The sequence below is a fragment of the Salvelinus alpinus genome, chromosome 26, assembly GCF_045679555.1.
Source record: "Salvelinus alpinus chromosome 26, SLU_Salpinus.1, whole genome shotgun sequence".
NCBI classification, from domain to species: domain Eukaryota; kingdom Metazoa; phylum Chordata; class Actinopteri; order Salmoniformes; family Salmonidae; genus Salvelinus; species Salvelinus alpinus.
This window is the reverse complement of record NC_092111.1, coordinates 30,241,615-30,269,236: the sequence shown is the minus strand read 5'-3', so window position 1 is coordinate 30,269,236 and position 27,622 is coordinate 30,241,615. Positions and strand designations below refer to the sequence as shown.

General features: G+C 45.1%; 1 protein-coding gene across 4 annotated transcripts; it reads left to right on the top strand.

Annotated features, from left to right (window-relative positions):
• The first annotated feature begins 215 nt into the window (after positions 1-215).
• On the top strand, positions 216-17,560 carry LOC139555137 (DNA-binding protein SATB1-like). Of its 4 annotated transcripts, none has more exons than XM_071368671.1 (12): positions 216-648; positions 1,205-1,458; positions 1,738-1,923; positions 2,201-2,327; positions 3,149-3,275; positions 6,299-6,410; positions 6,563-7,107; positions 9,730-9,939; positions 10,049-10,099; positions 10,430-10,819; positions 14,923-15,120; positions 15,279-17,560. In XM_071368671.1, exons 2-12 carry the CDS (start codon positions 1,230-1,232, stop codon positions 16,149-16,151), a joined length of 3,048 nt encoding a protein of 1,015 aa, XP_071224772.1. In that variant the 5' UTR covers positions 216-648; positions 1,205-1,229; the 3' UTR covers positions 16,152-17,560. The 4 variants fall into 4 exon arrangements, with proteins under 4 accessions (XP_071224772.1, XP_071224771.1, XP_071224773.1 ...); XM_071368670.1 differs by having other exon boundaries at positions 10,049-10,120; XM_071368672.1 differs by lacking the exon at positions 10,430-10,819.
• The last annotated feature ends 10,062 nt before the right edge of the window (positions 17,561-27,622 follow it).

Here is a 27,622-nt window from a genome sequence, read left to right as displayed (position 1 = left end):
ACCCACTGGGCACAGACGTCAATTCAACTTCTATTCCACGTTGGTTCAACTTAATTTAATTGAAATGACGTGGAAACAACGCTGATTCAACCAGTGTGTGCCCTGTAGGTAGGTGGCCGTTGGATCCGTGCAGTGTGTGTGAGAGAGAGAGATGAGACAGCGTGCGCATGTGTTTGTCTGCCAATAGCCTACTGCAGAAGAGCGAGCTGCTTCACACGGTTGAAACTGGCTGATGACTGCATTGACTGGCCTACAACTGAACTCACCGTGTATTGGTCGCTTCACCAGTTTTTCAACGGAATCCTTGTAGCATACCAGCTGGTCTGTAGCCTAATTCCGTGAACAGTCTCTGTCACTGTGGATTGTTTTGACTGATATTCCGTTTAGACCACCGATAGACTCGTTTTATTCCGTTGCTGGTTGAAAAGGTCAGAAAGCGCGCAGCCAGCAAGAAACGACGGGGTATGTTGCTACGCAGCTGATATGATATAGACATAATAGACCGACGAATAGTGTAAAAGAGAGAGATGAGGTGATGTTCTGACTCACTGAGACAGTGTGGACAGAAATCAAGACGAGGAACTCTATTCGTGTACTACCTACGGCATCTCGGAATCTCAACAGAAACCAGCAGCCAGCGGATGTCAGGTCTGTCTGACTAACTTCGATTGAAAATGTACATGTTTTTATGGATATACCAGTAGGCTGCCTGAGATAAATACGATGGAGATTGGGGAGTTTATTTTGTGTTGATATTCACAATTCGTCAATCATGGACGACGTGCAAATATGACAACTGACACAACGTTTGCCTCTAAAACTTTCCCCAGTCAGTGACGGGACGATTTGTTGCGCGCGTCTTTTGTGGAATGAATAGTGTGTCAAGGCGCGCAGCATCAATCGTCTTCATATAGACACTGTCCAAGGTCCAACTGCAAACGTTCCCTAATGAACTCAAATACTCTCTTTCAAATCAAATCAAATTGTATTGGTCACATACACATGGTTAGCAGATGTTATTGCGAGTGTAGCGAAATGCTTATGCTTCTAGATCTGACAGTGCAGCAGTATCTAATAGGTAATATCTAACAATTCCACAACAAAAGTTAATGAATAGTCTCTCTCTCTCTCTCTCTCTCTCTCTCTCTCTCTCTCTCTCTCTCTCTCTCTCTCTCTCTCTGGTGTTTGTGAGCTGCATCATTAGTGTGGGGATCACTCAGTCCCATGTGATGGACCCCCAGCAGTGTGATGGAGGCCATGTGTCAGAGGGGTGTAACACTCCTGGTAATGGGGACCACCGTCCCCCTCCTGCCAAACTGGTCCGCCTGGAGTTGAACGGTGGCGGGGGCCCCTCAGGTCCACACCAGGGCAGGACGAGACAGTGGAGCCCAGGGGTCAGAACTTCGGCCCCCAAACTCACCACACCCGCACCACAACCCAAGAACTGGCATAAAAGAGGTAAGACTGAAAAAGAAGAGTGGCGGGGCGAGAGGGAGGAATGGGTGAATAGAGGGAGGAATGGGTGAATAGAGGGAGGAATGGGTGAATAGAGGGAGGAATGGGTGAATAGTAGGGTTGTAAAACAAGAGGAATTTTCCAGGTAAAATTGTAGAATTTTGGGAAATTTCAAGAATTCTGGGGAATTTGCATGATGCTTTAGCTTTTCATTTCCAATGCCTTCTGCTTCTATCTGGATGCTGTGAAATGATTGGCTGTGCTATGTACCCGTCATCCCAGGAAGCCTGCTGCCTGTGCTGTGTTTGGTGGAGCACAGAGAGAGCCCGGTCCCGCCAGTGGAGGATGAGAGGAGAGAGGAGCATGCAGAGTTTGTACTGGTCAGGAGAGACCTGCTGTTTAACCAGCTGATAGAGATGGCTTTACTGGCCCTGGGCTACTCTCACAGCTCAGCAGCACAGGCGAAAGGTACACACACATGCACACCAACACACACACTCACACACAGACATAAATCATGGTCACATACACACACACACACACACACACACACACACACACACACACACACACACACACACACACACACACACACACACACACACCTTCTCTTCCTCCAGTGTCAGTGTTTGTAACACAGTGTTTGCGTGTGTGTGTGTGCGCGCGTGTGTGTATGTGTGTGTGTGTGAGCGAGCGAGCCTGTGGCTGTGTGTGTTTGTGTGTGTGTGTGTGTCTGTGTGTGTAGGTTCGATCCAGGTGGGTAGGTGGAACCCTGTCCCTCTGTCCTGTGTGACTGATGCTCCTGATGCCACAGTGGCTGACATGCTGCAGGACCTCTACCATGTGACCACCCTCAAGATCCAGCTCACCAGGTACACCATCATCTCTTGTGGACAGACATACGTAACATAAATGGTATCTTAACGTCTGTCTACAGACTATGGGATGGGACAACTAACGAGGAACATTTCGGTGTGCTGGTTTTGTGTCACTGTTTATTTGGATGAATCACAATTTTGCAAGGCGCTGCATTTTTTGAATTTCTGAAGAGGAGAGCACATGTGGCACATAGACTTCCAGGAGACATGTGGAGAGAGGGGGGGTGGAGCTACCAAAGAGGTTCTGGCACTTGCAATAGATACGTATGTCATACCTCCACCCCCAAAACCTAATCGAGTAGTTTACATTCGATTTTTGTATCTGGGTTGCCACGATTAGGTAGACCAGGACACAGCTTCTGATGCTACATCTATCAACCTGCTTTCAGTGGGGGTGTGTAGTGGCAGGAAATGGTTGGCGTGAAAATCTGCTTGGCTGCATTCGTGGTTCATGATATAATAATAATTCACCATTCTGAAAACACAGCAGATGTGTTGTGTGAAGTAATTAACTAATAACTACCACCAGGTGAGGCAGGCCGGCAGGCACACACACGCACACACACACACACACACACACACACACACACACACACACACACACACACACACACACACACACACACACACAGAGAAACATGCAGTCAGCCAAAGTCTAAATCTGCCACTCCACAGGCGAGGGCCCCCACAATTTCAGACAGCTTTTTTATTCATTTGTCAATCTACTTATTTTCCACCCTCTCTTCTTCTATCTCTTCCCTCTACCTCTCCACCCCCCCCCCCCCCCCCCCCTCTCTCTCTCCCTCTCTCTCTAGTTGTCCCATGTTGTTGGAGGACCTCCCTCCAGAACAGTGGAGTCACTCCACAGTGAGAAATGCCCTGAAGGAGCTATTGAGAGACATGAACCAGAGCTCACTGGCCAAAGAGTGCCCTCTGTCCCAGGTACAACCAATGACTTATATATACACAAGATGACTGATAGGGGGTGCTGTGTTGAAGCCAGAGCTTAGCCATCTTGGCACTCCCCCACCGAAGCTACAGCAATATATTTATTAATGTCTACATTCATTTTTGACAAATGTATTCTATTACAGACACCTTAATGCAGACTTTTACATTATATTACGTGACCTAAACATACAAATAAGAAATTATTTCCTTAAAGTATATTTTTAGAGATTACTAATGTTACTGTCCCCAATCAAAACTAAAAAATACTTAATTTTGTCCAATACACACACACAGGCATAAACACGTACACGCACACACACTCACTCACACAGGCCTAAACACGTACATACACGCACACACACTCACATAGGCACAAACACGTACACACACACACACACACACACACACACACACACACACACACACACACACACACACACACACACACACACACACACACACACACACAAACAGGCATAAACACGTACACGGATTGCTGGGACAAATAAGATCTGCGGGCAGAGAGAGATATAAGGGATGTTTATCTTTTAATAGGGATCGGCGTCCCGTCAACGGGGCAGTTGTAAATCATGCAGCGCCGTTTGTCACGATCGCAGATTTTAGAGAAACAACAAATGTCGGTACATATAAGTGTCTTATGTCGGCTGATAGCTTAAATTCTTGTTAATATAACTGCACTGTCCAATATACAGTAGATATTACTGAGAGAAAATGCCATGCTATTGTCTGATGAGAGCTCCTAACAACAAAACACTTTTTTCACTGCGATAGGTTTGATAAATTCAACTCTGAAGGTGAAATGTGTACTTACATTCTGAAATCTTGCTCTGATTTATCATCCAAAGGGTCCCAGGGATAACATGAGGTGTCATTTTGTTAGATAAAATCCTTTTTCATATCCTAAAAAGGTCCATGTAGCATGCATGATCGATTTTGTATTTCCACTCGTTCAATTTGCAAAGAAAGGAATCTGTGAAAATCTAACCCTAATGTTGTTTCAACCAGTCAAATTACGTTCGTATTTATTCCTCAGAGATCCTAGAATGTAACCAGACTTACCTATATCATTAGGAGTGTAGTATATCCTATAGGACAACATTTCAAAGATGGTGGTAGAATATATTTTTTTTAAACTGTAGATTTGTTCTTTGTATTTTCTTCTACCAGATCTATTGTGTTATATTATCCTACATTCAATTCACATTTCCACAAATTCAAAGTGTTTCCTTTCAAATGGTACAAAGAATATGCATATCCTTGCTTCAGGGCCTGAGCTACAGGCAGTTAGATTTGGGTATGTCATTTTAGGCGAAAATTGAAAAAAAGGGGTCTATCCCTAGAGCCATCCTGCATCCTGTTACCTACAGCTCTGCTGGCACATACTATACCACTGTACGCTTCTGCTACTGTCTGTCTCTTCCTAGTCAATCTCTGTCTTTCTCTTTCTTTCTGTGTGTGTTTCTCCTACTTGTTGCATGCCCAGCCTTTAGCTCAGCGGGCTAAAACAGTCTTGTAACAGGCAGGCAGGTGACCCAAGTTTGAACCCAGTCGGCCACACACACACACACACACACACACACACACACACACACACACACACACACACACACACACACACACACACACACACACTTGTTACTGTGAAGGAACACAGCGTAGAGGCACCTGCTGTTGGAGAACAGATGGATGTGTCTTGTGAATATTTATAACAATCAAAATAGTCTGTCTGTTACTCACCCTGAGAGCAACAACTACAGCCTCAGTCTAATAAACAGACATTCTCTCTCTCTTTATGTTTATGTTTGCTCCCCCTCCCCTCTTTCTAGCTCATTCTCTCCCTCCAACTGTCTCCCTCTCTCTTTCTCTCTCTCAGACTCTGCCCCCCCCCCCCCCCCCCCTCTTAATTCAATGGGCTTTATTGGCATGGGAAACATATGTTTACATTGCCAAAGGAAGTGAAATAGATAATAAAGAAAAGTTTCTCTCCCTCTCTCTCTCTCAGTTATTGGAGCAGATTAGAATAAATATGAAGTGATTAAAGGTGTAATCAGATGTTAAGATGACACAGATTGTCTTGAGGGATTAACTCCAGCATCCATTTCTTAAATGACAGATGGCACCTAGATGAGGTAGCATACACACACACTCAAACACACACACACACTCATCTGTCTTTATTAAAGAGTTTACCTGGGGGTGTGTTTTAACAACCCCGTTCTGAGTCCGTTATCATCAAACATTTTATGTTCAGCTGAGACACACACACACCCAGGGAGAGAAATGGAGTCTGTTAAAACGGAGACACACACCCAGGGAGAGAAATGGAGTCTGTTAAAACGGAGACACACACCCAGGGAGAGAAATGGAGTCTGTTAAAACGGAGACACACACCCAGGGAGAGAAATGGAGTCTGTTAAAACGGAGACACACACCCAGGGAGAGAAATGGAGTCTGTTAAAACGGAGACACACACCCAGGGAGAGAAATGGAGTCTGTTAAAACGGAGACACACACCCAGGGAGAGAAATGGAGTCTGTTAAAACGGAGACACACACCCAGGGAGAGAAATGGAGTCTGTTAAAACGGAGACACACACCCAGGGAGAGAAATGGAGTCTGTTAAAACGGAGACAAAATGAGAGACAAAGCGATTATTTCATATGTGAATCGTTACTTCTTTGTCGCTTAAAAAAAAAACTGTTGTAAATAAGTTATTTCTGACTTCATATGCAATTATTGCTCAGTTCTCGAGCTCTGTTGCCAAGAGGAAAATAGACTGGGCCTCAGGCTAGCGTATGTACAGTATATAACATGCGTTCTATTTAACAGACTGGGCCTCAGGCTAGCGTATGTACAGTATATAACATGCGTTCTATTTAATAGTACTAAATGTTGCATTGATCTGCTGTGGTTTAGTATTCATAATGCTTTTCCCTGCCACTGTTACGACTCCATCTTCTTCTATTTTTTGTGTCTTTTGTCACTATCTCTCAGAGTATGATCTCCTCCATTGTTAACAGCACCTACTATGCAAATGTATCGGCCTCCAAGTGCCACGAGTTTGGCCGTTGGTATAAGCACTTCATGAATACAAAAGGCATCATGGGTAAGACTACAGGGGGACTTAAAGGGGTAGTTCACTTATATTGATCCTCAATGCTAATGTTAGCAAATAGTAGCTTTGACTATTGATATTTACTCCCCCTCTCATTTCCGTTTCTCTTCCTTCATCCCTCTCTCCACTATTCTCTTCCTCAGAGATTGACAGCTTCTCTGACCAATCCCAAACGAGCTCCACACACCCATCAACCAAACAACCATTCCAAGGCAGCACAGCCGAGCAGGTCTGCTCCTCGCCCCTCCCCTTTCCTCACGGGGGTGCCACCCACATTTCTGGGCGTAGTTGTCTGGCCCCAAGTCGCTGCCCCCCGAGGCTGGTGACCGCCCCCCTCAGCCCCCAGCTAGTCAGCCCCCAACAGATAGTCATGGCCCAGTTCCTCAACCAGCAGTATGCAGTCAGCCATATGCTAGCCCAGCAAAGCCTGTCTGTATCTGTCTCCACCTCCCCCCAGCAATTCCTCAACCACCCCCCTGTGGGGAGGCCTCCCCCCTCCCTGGCCCTAGCCAAGGGCCTCGACACCCTGCCCCAGGCTGGACCACCAGGACCCGGGTCTGGGTCCCAGAGCCAGGTGTGTGGACCATCAGACATCTCATGTGAGATCTACCAGTGGGTGAGAGAGGAGCTGAAGAGAGCAGGCATCTCCCAGGCTGTGTTCGCCCGTGTGGCCTTCAACAGGACCCAGGTAGGAGACAGACAGGGAGATAGGGGTACTGTATGTATGGGACTGTGCTGTAAACTAAGGGTTAGGGATTAATTAGGGGGTGGGGTTAGTGAAGGACAGAGTGTTATGGTGTGTGTAAACTGTGTGCTGGTGTTATCGGATTGAGTGTGTGCGCGTGTGCATGGTGATTAGCTCTTGGCATGGCCTTTGCTGCATTGTCTGTTCTGTGTGTGTGTGTGTGAATACGTGTGCTGGTGAATGTGTGTGTGTGTGCGTGTGTGTGCCAGCTCTTCTCTGCAGTAGGAACTCATGCCAGCGGTGAAGCAGCTGCTGGGCCAGCTAGTCACTCTCCCTCAGAGAGTCTCTACCTCTCCCTATCTAATCACACTTCCCCATAGAGTCTCTACCTCTCTAATCACAATTCTCCAGAGTCTCTACCTCTACCTCTCTAGTCACACTTCCCCAGAGTCTCTACCTCTACCTCTCTAATCACACTTCCCCAGAGTCTCTACCTCTACCTCTCTAATCACACTTCCCCAGAGTCTCAACCTCTACCTCTCTAATCACACTTCCCCAGAGTCTCTACCTCTCCCTCTCTAATCACACTTCCCCAGAGTCTCTACCTCTCCCTCTCGAATCACACTTCCCCAGAGTCTCTACCTCTCCCTCTCTAATCACACTTCCCCAGAGTCTCTACCTCTCCCTCTCGAATCACACTTCCCCAGAGTCTCTACCTCTCCCTCTCTAATCACACTTTCCCAGAGTCTCTACCTCTACCTCTCTAATCACACTTCCCCAGAGTCTCTACCTCTCCCTCTGTTTCTCTCCATCCCTCCATTATGCTTTCTCATCTCTCTATCACTCTCTGTCCATCTCTCTATATCTACCTCCCTCTATATCTTCTTTTCTCTGTCCATCACTTACTATCTTCCTTTCTTTTAATATTTCCTATATGTATTTCCACCCTTTCTCTGTATCCAACTTCATGACGTCTCCATGTGACAGGTCTATCCCTTGTTTTTCTCATTTCATTTAAATCTTTCTCCTTTCCCCATTTCATACCTCTCTCCCTCTCTCCCTCCCTCCCTTCCTCCCTCCCTCCCTCTGTCTATCCTGTCTGCTCCTGCAGTTAGAAGGCACTCACATTAATGGCTTCTAGAGAGACCTAGCCCACTGTTACTATTACCGTCATTATCACCAGCATCATCATGGGTGTCATTATAATGATCATTATAGCCACCTGCCCCGCATTTCTCTGTCGCTGTGACAACTGGGCTCTGCGAACAGGTAAAAGGGAGTGGGGCAGAGGAAGGAATGTCTCACCTGGGCAAGGTGCCAAGGAATAGAGTGGACGGGGCTTGGCTTGGAGTGTGAAGACCCTATTCGAGTGTGAACGCTTAATAGCTAGGGTGTGTGTGTGTGTGTGAGGAGTGAGGGGGGGTCTACATTAGAGGGATATAGTCCTAACAAAATGACATACATTTTGGGTGGGAGGGAGGGCAGAGCAACCCCCTATTAGAGTCCCATTGAATGGAAGAGTGAGTGACTGCTATACGAACAGGAGCTGACAGATAATAACTTAATAATCCGTTTATTAGCAGTGCTTTAGAAGGTGTCTGGAGTTGGTCATCTGCTATGTTGACTCTAGCACTGTAAAGGGAAAACACTACCCGTGAGGACGTGAGCTTTCTGGGTGGGTGTGAGTCTCTATGTTCAGAGGTTAACCTAGTCTAGACTAATGGCCTTCAGCCTGTTTTAGTATGAAACTTGCAGGTTGACGTTTATTCGCTTTTTTAATGTTAGAGTTAGACATTAGGGTTAGCAGTGTGGTTAAGTTTAGAGTTAAGGTTAGGGTTAGGTTTAAAATCAGACTTTATGACATTGTGGCTGTGCCAGCTATTGACCACTCTACAGAGCTGCCTGCAGAACAACATTCATGACCAAAATGCTAACCTGCACAAAACTTTCCATTAGGGTTTTGTTTGATGGTGTTAATAATTTATCTTTATCAAACATTGTCTATACGTTTCTCTTGGCCTGGTCAACATTACAGGGCTGCAACCCTGGAAGCGTAACTTGCCAAGTGTGACACTCTCATTCCTTTAAATCAGGAGTCTTCATCTTTCTCTTGCCCAGGAGCCCTCACCCAGGTTGATAAAGTGATTCATGCTTTGCCTGGCTACACAAACTCCTTGCTCCGGCCAAACTCTACAACACGCCCATGGACATTAGTTTATTCTCCACAATGAGTTTGGATCTGAGTACCTCCCAACGATTTCTAGACCGTCTGATTGGTCCCAGAAACTGATGGGTTGGGCCAGAGCCAGAACACACGTGGGTAAAGCGGCGTGGAGAAAAATTGTCATTGGCTTTGATACTCTGATTGAACCAATCGCTGATGGCTTTGGTTTGTACAGTGCCCCTCGTCACCACAAATTACTTCAATGATGGCAGTCTCAAACTGAAGTATGTAGCGAACGACAGAGCTGCGGAAGAATTCAGTTTGAGTCATCAGGTAAATTCCTGCTCTGCTCATGCCAACAAAAGTTGCATGTCCAGTGTAGCAGCTGTTTTCACGACGTAGTGATTCTATTTCCATGGTGTGTATCTTATCTTCATGTGTCTTTCTATCCTGTGTGTCAGGGCCTGCTGTCTGAGATCCTTCGTAAGGAGGAGGATCCTAAGAGTGCGTCTCAGTCTCTCCTGGTCAACCTGCGGTCCATGCAGAGTTTCCTCCAGATACCGGAAGGTGACCGCGACCGTATCTATCAGGAAGAGAGGGAGAGGAGTCTGACCACGTCGACCATTATCAACCATTCACCCAACAACACTACCCCACCATGCCACACACAGGTCGGACAGACAGACAGAGCGAGATGGAGTGTGTGTGTGTGCATGTGTGTGTGGGTTGAAGTTATATCTTGTTCATGATAGTCTAAGATGTATTCCTCTGATGTTTCAGACCAGAAAGGAAGAGGGAAACTTTGTTAAGGCTGAAGATTGGCACTCCCAGGTTTCCATTGTATTTCCTAAAGTAATCTCTCTCTCTCTCTCTCTCTCTCTCTCTCTCTCTCTCTCTCTCTCTCTCTCTCTCTCTCTCTCTCTCTCTCTCTCTCTCTCTCTCTCTCTCTCTCTCTCTCTCTCTCTCTCTCTCTCTCTCTCTCTCTCAAATTGTAAATGCTTTATAGCCAAAGTGACAATGGCAACTTCTTTGCTAATCTGAAATCAGAAATATCTTTACTAATCAAACGATACAGCTGTTTTAGTAACCACATCAACGCCTCTCCCCCTCTCTCCCCTCTCTCCCCTCTCTCACCTCTCTCCCCCTCTCTCCCCTCTGCAGGTGAGGCTGTCTCCAGTAGCAGTAGTAAACAGAGGGGTGAAGAGCGAGGGATGTGTTCTAGACAGAGGGGTGAAGAGCGAGGGATGTGTTCTAGACAGAGGGGTGAAGAGCGAGGGATGTGTTCTAGACAGAGGGGTGAAGAGCGAGGGATGTGTTCTAGACAGAGGGGTGAAGAGCGAGGGATGTGTTCTAGACAGAGGGGTGAAGAGCGAGGGATGTGTTCTAGACAGAGGGGTGAAGAGCGAGGGATGTGTTCTAGACAGAGGGGTGAAGAACGAGGGATGTGTTCTAGACATCAACAGTTCTATCTATGAGGAGATCCAACAGGAGATGAAGAGAGCCAAGGTTTCTCAGGCCATGTTTGCCAAGATGGCCGCATCCAAGAGTCAGGTACACACAGACACACACACTCACACAAACACACAGAAAGAGAGGATGGTGTTCACTGACTGAGGGATGCCTATGGAGACAATGCTTATCTTGGACTGAAACAGAAGAAAACGTTTATTACAGACTGATATTAGTAAGTGTGTAACACACACACACATTTCCACAAGTCCCTATAATATCAGATTTCGTATGTGATGTATGTTTATGAAATTTATGAAAACATCTTTACACAGAGCCTAGTTGGGCAGTAACCGGTTGTGTAGGAAATGATCAACTAGCAGCTGCAGTCTATGGAGAGCTCTGATCACTGCATCAGACGGTTATTGTTCTATAAATCACCAGTTTACACACACACGCTTGCATGAATGCGCACACACACATAAACACGCACATGTCACACACATGCGCACACACTTATACACAAACACACACACACACTTGAACACACACCAAATGCGCGCCAACACACAGACACACTGGTGGTTCCATTGTGCTCGTTTTCAGGCAGAACCATAAGCTTGTTATTGCCTTTTGTTTTGGGATAATTTCCCTCTGTAGAATGGAGTGATTTTTGTCTTTCTCTCTCTGCCTTTCTTTCACTCTCTTTCTTGCTTCCCATCTTGCCTGTTTGGCAGGCAGCACCATGGAGCTCACGTTAGTGTAGGGCTGTTTGGCAGGCAGCACCATGTTGGAGCTCACATTAGTGTTGGGCTGTTTGGCAGGCAGCACCATGTTGGAGCTCACGTTATTGTAGGGCTGTTTGGCAGGCATCACCATGTTAGAGCTCACGTTAGTGTAGGGCTGTTTGGCAGGCAGCACCATGTTGGAGCTCACGTTATTGTAGGGCTGTTTGGCAGGCAGCACCATGTTGGAGCTCACGTTAGTGTAGGGCTGTTTGGCAGGCAGCACCATGTTAGAGCTCACGTTAGTGTAGGGCTGTTTGGCAGGCAGCACCATGTTGGAGCTCACGTTATTGTAGGGCTGTTTGGCAGGCATCACCATGTTGGAGCTCACATTAGTGTAGGGCTGTTTGGCAGGCAGCACCATGTTGGAGCTCACGTTATTGTAGGGCTGTTTGGCAGGCAGCACCATGGAGCTCACGTTAGTGTAGGGCTGTTTGGCAGGCAGCACCATGTTAGAGCTCACGTTAGTGTAGGGCTGTTTGGCAGGCAGCACCATGTTAGAGCTCACGTTAGTGTAGGGCTGTTTGGCAGGCAGCACCATGTTGGAGCTCACGTTAGTGTAGGGCTGTTTGGCAGGCATCACCATGTTAGAGCTCACGTTAGTGTAGGGCTGTTTGGCAGGCAGCACCATGTTGGAGCTCACGTTAGTGTAGGGCTGTTTGGCAGGCAGCACCATGGAGCTCACGTTAGTGTAGGGCTGTTTGGCAGGCAGCACCATGTTGGAGCTCACGTTAGTGTAGGGCTGTTTGGCAGGCAGCACCATGGAGCTCACATTAGTGTAGGGCTGTTTGGCAGGCAGCACCATGTTGGAGCTCACATTAGTGTAGGGCTGTTTGGCAGGCAGCACCATGTTGGAGCTCACATTAGTGTAGGGCTGTTTGGCAGGCAGCACCATGTTGGAGCTCACGTTATTGTAGGGCTGTTTGGCAGGCATCACCATGTTAGAGCTCACGTTAGTGTAGGGCTGTTTGGCAGGCAGCACCATGGAGCTCACGTTAGTGTAGGGCTGTTTGGCAGGCAGCACCATGTTAGAGCTCACGTTAGTGTAGGGCTGTTTGGCAGGCAGCACCATGTTGGAGCTCACGTTAGTGTAGGGCTGTTTGGCAGGCAGCACCATGTTGGAGCTCACGTTAGTGTAGGGCTGTTTGGCAGGCAGCACCATGGAGCTCACGTTATTGTAGGGCTGTTTGGCAGGCAGCACCATGTTAGAGCTCACGTTAGTGTAGGGCTGTTTGGCAGGCAGCACCATGTTGGAGCTCACGTTAGTGTAGGGCTGTTTGGCAGGCAGCACCATGTTAGAGCTCACGTTAGTGTAGGGCTGTTTGGCAGGCAGCACCATGTTGGAGCTCACGTTATTGTAGGGCTGTTTGGCAGGCAGCACCATGTTGGAGCTCACGTTAGTGTAGGGCTGTTTGGCAGGCAGCACCATGTTAGAGCTCACGTTATTGTAGGGCTGTTTGGCAGGCATCACCATGTTGGAGCTCACGTTAGTGTAGGGCTGTTTGGCAGGCAGCACCATGGAGCTCACGTTAGTGTAGGGCTGTTTGGCAGGCAGCACCATGTTGGAGCTCACATTAGTGTAGGGCTGTTTGGCAGGCAGCACCATGTTGGAGCTCACGTTATTGTAGGGCTGTTTGGCAGGCAGCACCATGTTGGAGCTCACATTAGTGTAGGGCTGTTTGGCAGGCAGCACCATGTTGGAGCTCACATTAGTGTAGGGCTGTTTGGCAGGCAGCACCATGTTGGAGCTCACGTTAGTGTAGGGCTGTTTGGCAGGCAGCACCATGTTGGAGCTCACGTTATTGTAGGGCTGTTTGGCAGGCAGCACCATGTTGGAGCTCACGTTAGTGTAGGGCTGTTTGGCAGGCAGCACCATGTTGGAGCTCACGTTAGTGTAGGGCTGTTTGGCAGGCAGCACCATGTTGGAGCTCACGTTAGTGTAGGGCTGTTTGGCAGGCAGCACCATGTTGGAGCTCACGTTAGTGTAGGGCTGTTTGGCAGGCAGCACCATGTTAGAGCTCACGTTATTGTAGGGCTGTTTGGCAGGCATCACCATGTTGGAGCTCACGTTATTGTAGGGCTGTTTGGCAGGCAGCACCATGTTGGAGCTCACGTTATTGTAGGGCTGTTTGGCAGGCAGCACCATGTTGGAGCTCACGTTATTGTAGGGCTGTTTGGCAGGCAGCACCATGTTGGAACTCACGTTATTGTAGGGCTGTTTGGCAGGCATCACCATGTTGGAGCTCACGTTATTGTAGGGTTGTTTGGCAGGCAGCACCATGTTGGAGCTCACGTTAGTGTAGGGCTGTTTGGCAGGCATCACCATGTTGGAGCTCAAGTTATTGTAGGGCTGTTTGGCAGGCAGCACCATGTTAGAGCTCACGTTATTGTAGGGCTGTTTGGCAGGCAGCACCATGTTGGAGCTCACGTTATTGTAGGGCTGTTTGGCAGGCAGCACCATGTTGGAGCTCACGTTATTGTAGGGCTGTTTGGCAGGCAGCACCATGTTGGAGCTCACGTTATTGTAGGGCTGTTTGGCAGGCAGCACCATGTTAGAGCTCTTTGTTGTATCTTCTCACTGCATCTGCATGGCTTTGTGTGCTATTGCTGGGCTACGGCCAGGTGTGTGTGTGCCACAGTAATTGTGTAGAGGACAAGAGCTTGGCACTGTCGCTACTTTCCCTTGCTGCCTCCTCCTCTCCCTTGCTGCCTCCTCCTCTCCCTCGCTGCCTCTCCTCTCCCTCGCTGCCCCCTCCTCTCCCTCGCTGGCCTCTCCTCTCCCTCGCTGCCCCCTCCTCTCCCTCGCTGCCCCCTCCTCTCCCTCGCTTCTCCCTCGCTGCCTCCTCCTCTCCCTCGCTGCCTCCTCCTCTCCCTCGCTGCCCCCTCCTCTCCCTCGCTGCCTCCTCCTCTCCCTCGCTGCCTCCTCCTCTCCCTCGCTGCCTCCTCCCCTCCCTCTCTGCCCCCTCCTCTCCCTCGCTGCCTCCTCCTCTCCCTCTCTGCCTCCTCCTCTCCCTCGCTGCCTCCTCCTCTCCCTCTCTGCCTCCTCCTCTACCTCTCTGCCTCCTCCTCTCCCTCTCTGCCTCCTCCTCTCCCTCTCTGCCTCCTCCTCTCCCTCTCTGCCTCCTCCTCTCCCTCTCTGCCTCCTCCTCTCCCTCTCTGCCTCCTCCTCTCCTCTGGCTCCTGAGAGAGAGAAGTGTTCTGCTTGATGTTGACTAGTAGTTTGAACTGTAGTTATTTTATATAAAACATCAATAACAATGTTGTTTTCTGGTCATAAAAATAGAAGCTGTGTTTCAGTATCTTTACAAAAGATAGTATATTTTAGTATCTTACTTGAATGGGTTCTGAGAAGGTTTGTATTTCTATTCTATGGGTTCTCTGACCGGGTTCTGATGTGGGTTCTGTGTGTGTGTTCTGCAGGGCTGGCTGTGTGAGCTGCTGCGCTGGAAGGAGGATCCGTCCCCGGAGAACAGAACCCTGTGGGAGAACCTGTGTATGATCCGGCGCTTCCTGAGTCTGGCCCAGATGGAACGAGACGCCATCTATGAACAGGAGAGCAACACTCTACAACAACACTGTACAGACAGACTCACGCAGCTAGTCAACAACAACACACTGGTCAGCCTACATACACACGTACACGCATGGAAGCCCACGCATACAACACAAACACAATTCTACAGTGTAAATGTACATGCATATATACACACTCAAATGTGTATATCATCAGCTCCCATTGGTTTGTTTGTAACTTAACATCCATCTGTCTCCACCAGCTCCAACGCCACTCCCCATTGCAACAACAACATCATCAACGAACACTGACCGCTCTGTCCCAGCTGCCCTTGCAGCCCCAGGCGGAGCCTCGCCTGCCGCCACGACAACCATCCACAGCATCACCGGCCGAGACTGAGGGGGGTAGGGGGCAACTGAGGACCTGGTGGGGGAGTAGTCAGGGTGATGGGAGGGAAGAGGACATTACTGGCAGGGGTTGTAGGGGTTGGGGCCAGGGCAGGGGTAGGGGTGTGTGTAACAATGACAAGGAAGGGGGAGAGGGACGGTGGGCGGGGGGCAGACAGACTAACGGCGAGGGCGATGGTGGGAGTGATGGCGAGGGGTTTCGGGTGTCCCGGGAGGCGCAGGGGATCCTGCAGAGCTTCATCCAGGACGTTGGTCTGAACCCTGACGAGGAGGCTGTCCACACCCTGTCAGCCCAGCTGGGCCTGCCCAAACACACCATCCTCAGCTTCTTCCACAGCCAGCACCACAGCTACACTCACCAGAACCATAGACAGCACTACAGTGAGATCCACCACAACCACAACCAACATCCGAGCCAGGACCACAACCACAGAGAGAATCACAACCAACACCACACGGACCAGAACCAGCTCTTCTATAATGGAGCAGGCCCAACCCAGCCTAAGAGAACTACAGGGGAGGAGTGGACCGTAGATCTCGCTGGACAAATGGGGGGGGGAGGGGAGGATATGGAGCAGGAAGAGGAAATAGAGGGGAAGGGGGATGAGGATGCCATTTTGAAAGAGTTGGATGTGAGCAGTCAGACCAACACCGTCGCCACCCTAGAGGAGGAGCAACATGATTCTAACCAATCTGAGACTGCCCAACCACATGACTCTGATGAATAACATGACTCCATCCACTAGTTGTCCCCTTTAACCCAATGAGAAGGCATCAATTTGATAGACTCATCTAGCTCTGCAGAAAATAACATTAGCCTTTTCTGAGGAACTGTAGTAATGAATGATGTGGTGTTATAGGTTTTTCCCTTATTTGTAATGAAACATTTAAATTAAAGACTAACTGCGAAAATACATGAAATGATGTAGTTATACATGTATGCAGAGTTGTTTTAAAGGCCCAGTGCAGTCAAAAACTAGATTTACCTGTGTTTTGAATATATTTCCACACTGAGGTTGGAATAAAACAATGAAATTGTGAAAAGTATGATAATGCCCTTTTAGTGTAAGAGCTGTTTGAAAATCTTTGCCTGTTTTGGTGGGGTGGAGTTTTGGCCTGCCTGGTGACATCACCAGACACTAAATTAGTTAATACTCCAATAAGAAAGAGAGTTCCAAACCTCTGCCAATAACAGCTCATTTTCAGTTTTCCCCTCCTCACTCAGACCACTCCTAGACAGTCCTAGCAAAAATGTTGCTTGAGAAATTGCTCTTTGCTAATAAGCTATTTTTGTTTATTTTTGACCATTTTAACTAAAAACAATCACAGTAAGGTACTTAATTGTTACCTAGAAATTCTTTGATATTGAGATAAAAATGGCTACATTGGACCTTTAACTGTTGAGGATCCAATTTTAAAGACATTATGCCAACAAATGCCTAGTTGTATGTGGCACTACCCATCTGTTCTATGCCTAGATCATCCTCTCTGGATTTAAAAGACATTGAAATGTGAATATTGAAATTGATCCACTGGCAACACCTGTATTATAGACACATGATACAGTATAGTGTTTTGGTTTCTTTCTCTTTCACAAAACTCTGACAACTATGCTTTCTAACATCGATCTGTCATCATGTCCACTTACTTGTCTCTTTGACTGACAGTAAAATGTAAAAGTGTCTTAAAGTCTTTTCTGATCAACATAGTTGAGGGACATCACTCAAATTTTGTATGCAAATTATTTCACTCGAGCAAATGTAGTGTAGGTCAATTGCCTAATTGTAGAAGAAAAGGCTAAATATGCAAAGGGTGTGTGTGTGTGTGTGTGTGTGTGTGTGTGTGTGTGTGTGTGTGTGTGTGTGTGTGTGTGTGTGTGTGTGTGTGTGTGTGTGTGTGTGTGTGTGTGTGTGTGTGCATTAATTAGTTCCTGCCTTGTCATCTTTTGATTAACTACTATCTTTGAATCTGTTTTTGTTGAAAATAAAATGTATTATTTGTTTTAAGAGTTCATTCCATTGATGCATGAGTTATATTTGAAGTGGTTGTTTAAAACAGCAATGCATTGGATGCAGAATGACATTAAAGCTGTGATTTACTATTTGTTTCATCACACATTAAACACTTATAAAATGGAGCTGCTGCTGATGAGTGTTTCTGTAATATGGTACAAATCTCCTGTCTCCATGCTGAACCACAAAGTTCCTGATCAGTCAACTTTACTTTTACCAGACAGACTAAGCTAGGTAGAGAGGCATGTTCTCACCTGCTCAGTTATTATTCCATTGAAAAGAAATGAACTACTGTAAAAAGTTGTTTTGATTAGAAGTCAATCTTGTAATTTCGCAATGAATGTAACATGGGGAAATGGTAAATAACATTTCACATATTAGTGACCTGTAAGATCCAAGGTCGTGGGGAGTCAGTGTTAATGGCTTGAATCGCAGCTACAGCTTACTGTAATTACAAGAAAAAGTTTTCCAATACCATGGAATCATAAAACTTCTTATCAGACATGATTGGAGGTATGTGTGTGTGTATGTCTGCTCACGTGCACATACAGTACAGTCACGCACACTTACACAAACACTGACGCATAAACACACACCCACACGGTCACATGCAGAGTTATTTATCAGACACATTTTACTATTGATAACAAATGACCATTTATTGTATCCAAATTAAGACTGACCTATGCCCATAAACATACACTTTGACCTTAGTTTATAACGCATCAGCAAATCTATTGATAGATGGGTCATTCCAAGAAATGAGTGCCTTTTCCGTCCACTTTGATATTTTAAGTAGAAACGGCACCAATATTGAATTTCAAAAGCCTTTTATATTCAATGAAGTGCCCTTTAATATAGACAACATGGAGAATGAAATAAATCAGATTTTGTATATGAATAAAGACTTGCGAATGTGCCGATATTCAGCATTTTGACATGTCCCTCCGTGCACCCACTGTGACTTCCAAGAAGATTTTAACTCACTTAACCCCAAAAGTTTTCACAAAGTAATTTCTGAAAATATCATTTATTTTATGAGTTTAGTGGTTAATTTTAAGGTAAAAAAACAACAACCTGTTCCTCATTTTAAGGTCAACCCTGGTACGTGGACTGAACTCTCCTTTTAATATGTTTTTTTATTTTTTATTTTATTTAACCTTTATTTAACCAGGTAGGCAAATTGAGAACACGTTCTCATTTACAATTGCGACCTGGCCAAGATAAAGCAAAGCAGTTCGACACATACAACAACACATAGTTACACATGGAGTAAAACAAACATATAGTCAATAATACAGTGAAAAAAAAATAAGTCTATATACAATGTGAGCAAGTGAGGTGAGATAAGGGAGGTGAAGGCAAACAAATATATGTATAAATAAATAAAATAAATAAATAAAAATATAAAAGGCCATGGAGGTGAAGTGAATACAACACAGCAAGTAAAATAAAACTAAAAAAAAAAAACCTGGAATGGTTGGTTTGCAGCGGAAGAAAGTGCAAAGTAGAGACAGAAAATAATGGGGTGCAAAGGAGCAAAATAAATTAATAAAATAAATACAGTAGGTAAAGAGGTAGTTGTTTGGGCTAAATTGTAGATGGGTTATGTACAGGTGCAGTAATCTATGAGCTGCTCTGACAGCTGGTGCTTAAAGCTAGTGAGGGAGATAGGTGTTAAAGTATAGAACATAGAACATCTAATAGTAATATCATTGTGGTTCTACTATTATTAGCAATTTTTATATTTTTGTGATGGAAAACTGAGTGTGTTGAGCACAACACGTCAGCCCTGTTACTCATAGATGGACAGGCTAGGAATGTTTGAATTGTTACATTTTCGGGGTGAAGTTTGATTTCAATTGCCCCTCCCTTTTGCACCCAGCTTCCATTTCGCCTGTCACAAGGGGATTTATGGCTGATTTACAGTGCATTCCCCCTTTTCTTACGTTACAGCCATATTCTAAAATGGATTAGATTGTTTTTTCCTCATCAATCTACACACAATACCCATAATGACAAAGCAAAAACAGGTTTTTAGAATTGTTTCCAAATGTATTTAAAATAAAAAATGGAAATATACATTTACATAAGTATTCAGATCCTTTAATCAGTACTTTGCTGAAGCACCGTTCGCAGAGATTACAGCCTCGAGTCTTCTTGTGTATGACTACAAGCTTGGGACAGTTGTATTTGGGGAGTTCCTCCCATTCTTCTCTGCAGATCCTCTCAAGCCTATCAGGTTGGATGGGGAGCGTCGATGCACAGCTATTTTCAGGTCTCTCCAGAGATGTCTGATCGGGTTCAAGTCCAGGCTCTGGCTGGGCCACTCAAGGACATTCAGAGACTTGTCCCGAAGCCACTCCTGTGTTGTCTTGGCTGTGTACGTACTTAGGGTTTTTGTCCTGTTGGAAGGTGAACCTTCGCCCCAGTCTGAGGTCCTGAGTGCTCTGGAGCAGGTTTTCATTAAGGATCTCTCTGTACTTTGCTCCGTTCATCTTTCCCTCGATCCTGACTAGTCTCCCAGTCCCTGCCGCTGAAAATCATCCCCACAGCATGATGCTGCCACCACCATGCTTCACTGTAGGGATGGTGCCACGTTTCCTCCAAACGTGACACTTGGCATTCTGGCAAAAGAGTTCAATGTTGGTTTCATCAGACCAGAGAATCTTATTTCTCATGGTCCGAGAGTCCTTTAGGTGCCTTTTGACAAATTCCATGCGAGCTGTCATGTGCCTTGCACTGAGGACAGGTTTCCGTCTGGCCACTCTACCATAAAGGCCTGATTCTGATTCTCCCATCTCCACAGAGGAACTCTGGAGCTCTGCCAGAGTGACCATCAGGTTCTTGGTTACCTCCCTGATCAAGGCCCTTCTCCCCCTATTGCTCAGTTTGGACAGGAGGCCAGCTCTAGGAAGAGTCTTGGTGGTTCCAAACTTCTTCCATTTAAGAATGATGGAGGTGTCACGCCCTGACCTTAGAGAGCCGTTTTATTTCTCTATTTGGGTAGGTCAGGGTGTGATTTGGGGTGGGCATTCTATGTTGTCTATTATTTTGTTTTTGGCCGAGTATGGTTCCCAATCAGAGGCAGCTGTCTATCGTTGTCTCTGATTGGGGATCATACTTAGGCAGCCCTTTTTCCCACTTTCTGTTGTGGGATCTTGTCTTTTTGTGTTGCATGTGTTTGCACTACTATCTTTACGTTCGTTGAGTTGTTTATTGTTTTTTTGGTGGAACATTTAAAATTAAAGGAAAATGTACGTGGTACCACGCTGCACCTTGGTCTCATTCGAACGACGAACGTAACAGGAGGCCAATGTGTTCTTGGGGACCTTCAATGCTGCAGAAATGTTTTGGTGCCCTTCCACAGATTTGTGCCTCGACACAATCCTGTCTCGGAGCTCTACAGACAATTCCTTCGACCTCATGGCTTGGTTTTTGCTCTGACATGCACTGTCAACTGTGGGACCTTATATAGACAGGTGTGCCTTTCCAAATCATGTCCAATCAATTGAATTTACCACAGATGGACTCCAATCAAGTTGTAGAAACATCTCAAGGATGATCAATGGAAACAGGACGCACCTGAGCTCAATTTTGAGTCTCATAGCAAAGGGTCTGACTACTTACACTATGCAGATAAGGTATTTCTGTTTTGAAGGTTTAATAAATTAGAAAACATTTCTAAAAACCTGTTTTCACTTTGTCATTATGGGTTATTGTGTGTAGATTGATGAGGATTTTCTTTTACTTAATCCATTTTAGAATAAGGCTGTAATGAAACAAAATGTGGAAAAAGTCAAGCGGTCTGAATACTTTCAGGATACACTGTATGATGAAATTGTCAACCCTGTTACTTTATTGGGCACTTTATTGGCACTTACTATAGTAATTTTATTATTTAACCTCTTGAGATGGGATTTTTTTTAAATTAAGTTGAACATGTGTTCTTATGACATAATGTTAAAAAGAGGTGAAATCAAAAATATTTTTCACCAATTTACACATCTCAAAAAGGCCCCGAATTGGTAGAACGACCCACAATGCACAGTTAGAGTTATTTATCAGACACGTTTTACGATTGAAAACAAATTAAGATTTATAAATGTTGTACTAAACCACATGTTAAATATTAGCAGCAGGTAATGTAAATGTTATAAAACTGTTATAAAACCAAGGTCAAAGTGTATGTTATGGGCAAATGAAGACCGATCTATGCCCATAAACATACACTTTGACCTTAGTTTAATAATTTACATGACCAAATCAGTACCTGCTGCTAGTATTTAACATGTGGTTTAGTGCAACATGTATAAAAGGCAGTGGGACTGAGGAGTAGAAACAGAAGACTGACTTAACTGTAGCCTACAGAAGAAAAACAATACTTAACTTCCAGCACAGAAGAATGATAGAGAGAGCAACTCTAACTCTGGCTCTAGTGTTTCTGTGCCTGCTTGGAGCACCTTGTCTCACTAATGATGCCATGGAGAAACAGGTCCTCACAGGAGAAGGACAGATAGAGGGAGAGAGAGAGTGGGGTGAGGGTCAGAGAGAAGGAGAGATGGTGAAAGAGAGGGAGAGACGGTGGGAGAGAGAGAGAGTGGGGTGAGGGTCAGAGAGAAGGAGAGATGGTGAAAGAGAGGGAGTGGGGTAAGAGAGAGGGAGAGACGGTGGGAGAGAGAGAGAGTGGGGTGAGTGTCAGAGAGAAGGAGAGATGGTGAAAGAGAGGGAGTGGGGTAAGAGAGAGGGAGAGACAGTGGGAGAGAGAGAGAGTGGGGTGAGGGTCAGAGAGAAGGAGAGATGGTGAAAGAGAGGGAGTGGGGTAAGAGAGAGGGAGAGACGGTGGGAGAGAGAGAGAGTGGGGTGAGGGTCAGAGAGAAGGAGAGATGGTGAAAGAGAGGGAGAGACGGTGGGAGAGAGAGAGAGTGGGTGCCAGAGGATGAGGATGAATACTATTCAGGCTGAGGGGCAGGGGGTAGAGGAGGTGTCTGACTCCCCGTCACTGGAGGCCAGGCTGACAGCTGCTGAGGGTCTCCTAGAAGAGGAGAGAGTCCTGGTGTCTGAGCTGAGAGCTACACTAGAGAAACAGAGTGCCATGCTGCAGAGGCTGAGCGTACAGAGAAGAGGTACACTATTTTACCATACCAGTGATGTTCTATACTGTGGTTGTTCTTTTGTAACAGAGGAGACTTTCATGAGGCTTGATTTCTCACAGCATGACAAAACGTTACTGTAAATTTAACTTGATATAATAAAAACAGAATACTATTATCTTCTTTACAGGCCAACCAAAAGTGGCATTCTCCGCTTCACTGGGAAGTTTGAATCATTTTGGACCTGTCAGTATTGATGTCACATTGGTCTATAATGATGTCATCTCAAATTATGGCAGTGCATACAGCCCTGTTACAGGTAAGGCATATTCCATATATATATATATATTTAAATACCTTTATTTACAGTTGAAGTTGGAAGTTGACATACTGTCACGTTCCTGACCTGTTTTCTGTTATTTTTGTATGTGTTAGTCGGTCAGGGCGTGAGTGTCACGTTCCTGACCTATTTCTGTTAGTTTGTTGTATGTGTTAGTTGGTCAGGACGTGAGTTTGGGTGGGCATTCTATGTTGTCTGTTTCTATGTTGGTTTAAGGGTTGCCTGGTATGGCTCTCAATTAGAGGCAGGTGTTTGGCGTTCCTCTAATTGAGAGTCATATTTAGGTAGGTTGTTTCACAGTGTTCGTTGTGGGTGGTTGTCTCCTGTTTCAGTGTTTGTCGCACCATACGGGACTGTTCGGTATGTTTGTACATCGTTATTTTTGTGTAGTCTATTTTTCCCTGTTCGTGCGTTCTTCGTGTTTTATTGTAAGTTCGTATGTCTAGGTTTGTCTACACATTCGTTTTGTTATTTTGTTAGTTAATTCAAGTCTAGTTCGTTTTCTGTCTTAGTTGTTTGGTCGTGTCTTTATTAAATCATGTCATTTCACAAAGCTGCGCCTTGGTTCAATCACTACTCCTCCTCTTCAGTTGAAGAGGAGGACTACCGTAACAGTGAGTTTGGGTGGGCAGTCTATGTTATGTGTTTCTATGTTGGTTTATGGGTGACCTGATATGGTTCTCAATTAGAGGCAGGTGGTTTACGTTTCCTCTGATTGAGAGCCATATTAAGGTAGGTGGTTTCACATTGTTTGTTGTGGGTGGTTGTCTCCTGTGTCTGTATGTTGCGCCACACGGGACTGTTTCGGTTTGTTTGTTTGTTCGGGTTTTTGTAGTCTGTTCCTGTTTCATGCGTTCTTCGTGTCATGTAAGTTCTTATGTTCAGGTCAGTCTACATCGTTTATTTGTTTTGTATTAGTCAAGTGTTATTTTCGTGTTTCGCCGGTTTCATTTAATAAATGACTATGTCATATCACAACGCTGCGCTTTGGTCAAATCCCTACTCCTCCTCTTCGGATGAAGAAGAGGAGGAAAATCGTTACACATACACCTTAGCCAAACACATTTAAACTCAGTTTTTAACAATTCCTGACATTTAATCCTAGTAAAAATGCCCTGTCTTAGGTCAGTTAGGATCACCACTTTATTTTAAGAATGTGATATGTCAGAATAATAGAATGATTTATTTCAGATTTTATTTATTTCATCACATTCCCAGTGGGTCAGAAGTTTACATACACTCAATTGGTATTTGGTAGCATTGCCAATAAATTGTTGAACTTGGATCAAACATTTCGGGTAGCCTTCCTCTTGCTTCCCACAATAAGTTGGGTGAATTTTGGCACATTCCTCCTGACAGAGCTGGTGTAACTGAGTCAGGTTTGTAGGCCTCCTTGCTCGCACACGCTTTTTCAGTTCTGTCCACACATTTTTATAGGATTGAGGTCAGGGCTTTGTGATGGCCTCTCCAATACCTTGACTTTGTTGTCCTTAAGCCATTTTGCCACAACTTTGGAAGTATGCTTGGGGTCATTGTCCATTTGGAAGACCCATTTGCGACAAAGCTTTAACTTCCTGACTGATGTCTTGAGATGTTGCTTCAATATATCCACATAATTTTCCTACCTCATGATGCCATCTATTTTCTGAAATGCACCAGTCCCTCCTGCAGCAAAGCACCCCCACAACATGATGCTGCCACCCCTGTGCTTCACGGTTGGGATGGTGTTCTTCGGCTTGCAAGCTTCCCCCTTTTTCCTCCAAACATAACAATGGTCATTATGGCCATACAATTCTATTTTGTTTCATCAGACCAGAGGACATTTCTCCAAAAAGTACCATCTTTGGTGCAGTTGCAAACCGTAGTCTGGCTTTTTTTTATGGTGGTTTTGGAGCAGTGGCTTCTTCCTTGCTGAGCGGCCTTTCAGGTTATGTCGTTATAGGACTCGTTTTAATGTGGATATAGATACTTTTGTACCTGTTTCCTCCAGCATCTTCACAAGGTCCTTTGCTGTTGTTCAGGGATTGATTTGCACTTTTCGCACAAGTGCGTTCATCTCATACCGCTCCTTCCTGAGCGGTATGACGGCTGCGTGGTCCCATGGGGTTTATACTTGCCTCCTATTGTTTGTACAGATGAACGTGGTACCTTCAGGCATTTGGAAATTGCACATCCAATTGACTCAAATTATGTCAATTATTCTATCAGAAACTTCTAAAGCCATGACATCATTTTCTGGAATTTTCCAAGCTGTTTAAAGGCACAGTCAATTTAGTGTATGTAAATTTCTGACCCACTGGAATTGTGATACAGTGAATGATAAGTTAAATAATCTGTTTGTAAACAATTGTTGGAAAAATTACTTGTGTCATGCACAAAGTAGATGTCCTAACCGACTTGCCAAAACTATAGTTTGTTAACAAGAAATGTGTGGAGTGGTTGAAAAACGAGTTTTAATGACTCTAACCTAAGTGTATGTAAACTTCCGACTTCAACTGTAACTAGGCAAGTCAGCTAAGAACAATTTCTTATTTACACTGAAGGCCTACACCGGCCAAACCCGGACGACGCTGGGCCAATTGTGCACCGCCCTATGGGACTCCCAATCACGGCCGGTTTTGATACAGCCTGGATTCGAACCAGGGTGTCTGTAGTGACGTCTCAAGCACTGAGATGCAGTGCCTTAGACCGCTGCGAGGAAGGAGCAAAAATGTGTGTGTGTGTGTACGTGTGTGAACATACGTGTGTACGTGTGCATGTATACTATGCATGCACATGTTTTTGTGTGTATGTGTAGCGAGCATGCGTTGGTGGGTGGGTGTGCGTGTGTGTGTTTGTGTTGATGCATCTGAAGTACGGTAATCTACTGTACATGCTCTGGTTGTAATACACCCTCTCTCTTGATTCAGGATTATTCACAGGACCAGAGAGGAGTATACTTCTTCTCTTTCTACAGCCATGCAGGGGGGGAATGGAGAATAGTGTGTGCCTTGTTCAAAAATGTACAAAGAGTGGTCACTGCTATGAATCATTCCAGCAGAGCGGACATTGCTGACACAATGGCGAACGGAGCTGCCCTTCAGCTGAACAGGGGAGATCAGGTGTACATGCGTCTTGAAACCAACACACATCTTTGACGATTCACAACGCAAAAGTACATTTAGTGGCTTCCTGCTTTTCACTGTGTGAGTCCCTTACGATTCAAGATCATTTGGTCACTATAATGCCACCTATATAAAAATGTCTGTATTTCAATTTTATTTTGTATGCATGTCATTTGTGTGTGTTTTACTGTATATAATATCTCTTACTGATTTGCCCTTTGTTTGTATGTTCTACCTCTTTTTGGTCACTAAAAAGTCCAGCCACACAGGTTCAGTTTCATCCAGTGAAGGCTGCTGAGAGGAAGACGGCTCATAATAATGTCTGGAACGGAACAAATGGAATGACGTCAAACACTAAAACCATGTATTTGATACCATTCCACCGACTCCGCTCTAGCCATTACCACGAGCCCGTCCTCCCCAATTAAGGTGCCACCAACCTCCTGTGGTCTTATCAAATGTTGTTCTATGTTTAACTCCTACTGTACATCCACCCCTCACAGACACACATGTTCTGGGGTACAAGATAACTTGTTGGTTTGATGAGCAGATAATGCAAAGAACAAGAAGGCCCGCACACTGTTAAAGCTCCCTATTCACTGATTTATTGACAGTGTTTCCATCCCAAACAGATCTTCGTCATGTCAAACAAACAAACTGAGTGTTCACATCCCAAAATATACACGTCACTTCACATGACCATTGCGGACATGACACATTAGTAGATGATGACCAGAAACGTTATAATTTGGTATCAATGTTAGCCCTAGTGTCAGGAGTCATCTAACCATAAACTGTTGTAAATACTGAAGGCAGGTCATAAACACAAGTCATAAACATCATTCAAAGGAGATTAAATCCTTCAGAGATTTTTATATTTTTAAAAGCACCTCCACACAGTAACCGGCGATGCATACGAAGTGAAATCATCTTAATTATTCTTTATTGTTGTTCAAGGCGAGGACTTTTTAATCAACTGCACATTTTCTCTCTTTAGATTATTATTATTATTTTTTTTTTTTTTAAATCTCCCAAGACAAAAAAATCATTGTTCTCAAAGATCATTTCTCACATATTAATGTGGGGACAGGATTTATGCGTTGTGCGCAGAGAGACTATGAGACACACTGCCTCTAATTCCTTCATTTATACTCTGCTGTAGAAGAGCGAGAAGTAGAACACGGGCACATGACAGTTCATAGATCAAAAGGCTTTCATTATTCACACATTAGCATGCAGTTGACTTAATATATATACGTATATATATCTAATAACGTATTTGTATTCTAGATCATTCTCTGAGAACGTTAAAAGCTCACTTCAAGTTCAAGTTTAAACTGTATTTGTCCCAGAGTAGAATTGGTTTTGCAGCAAAAAATAACATTAAACATATACAATCTATATGGATCACAATGACACCCGGTTATAGTGAATACAATGAGCAAGTTGATCAAGTCATAGGTCTGACAGCCATCAATACTAATATATACAGTAGGCCTACTAGTGATCAACATTAGCAGCAGCACAAATGTATAGCAAGATAAAGTTGCCGAATAAGTAAAGTGCTCTGTGCATTCTTAGATCATCTGGTCAACAACAATGTGCTTCGGATCAGAACACAGATATTAAGAGATACACTGGGGCCTGTTG

Coding starts and splice junctions, on each gene's coding strand:
- LOC139555137 (XM_071368670.1), top strand. CDS start 1,230: ATGGACCCCCAGCAGTGTGATGGAGGCCATGTGTCAGAGGGGTGTAAC. Junction 1,924..2,200: donor CTCAGCAGCACAGGCGAAAG/GTACACACACAT, acceptor CTGTGTGTGTAG/GTTCGATCCAGGTGGGTAGG. Junction 15,121..15,278: donor TAGTCAACAACAACACACTG/GTCAGCCTACAT, acceptor TGTCTCCACCAG/CTCCAACGCCACTCCCCATT.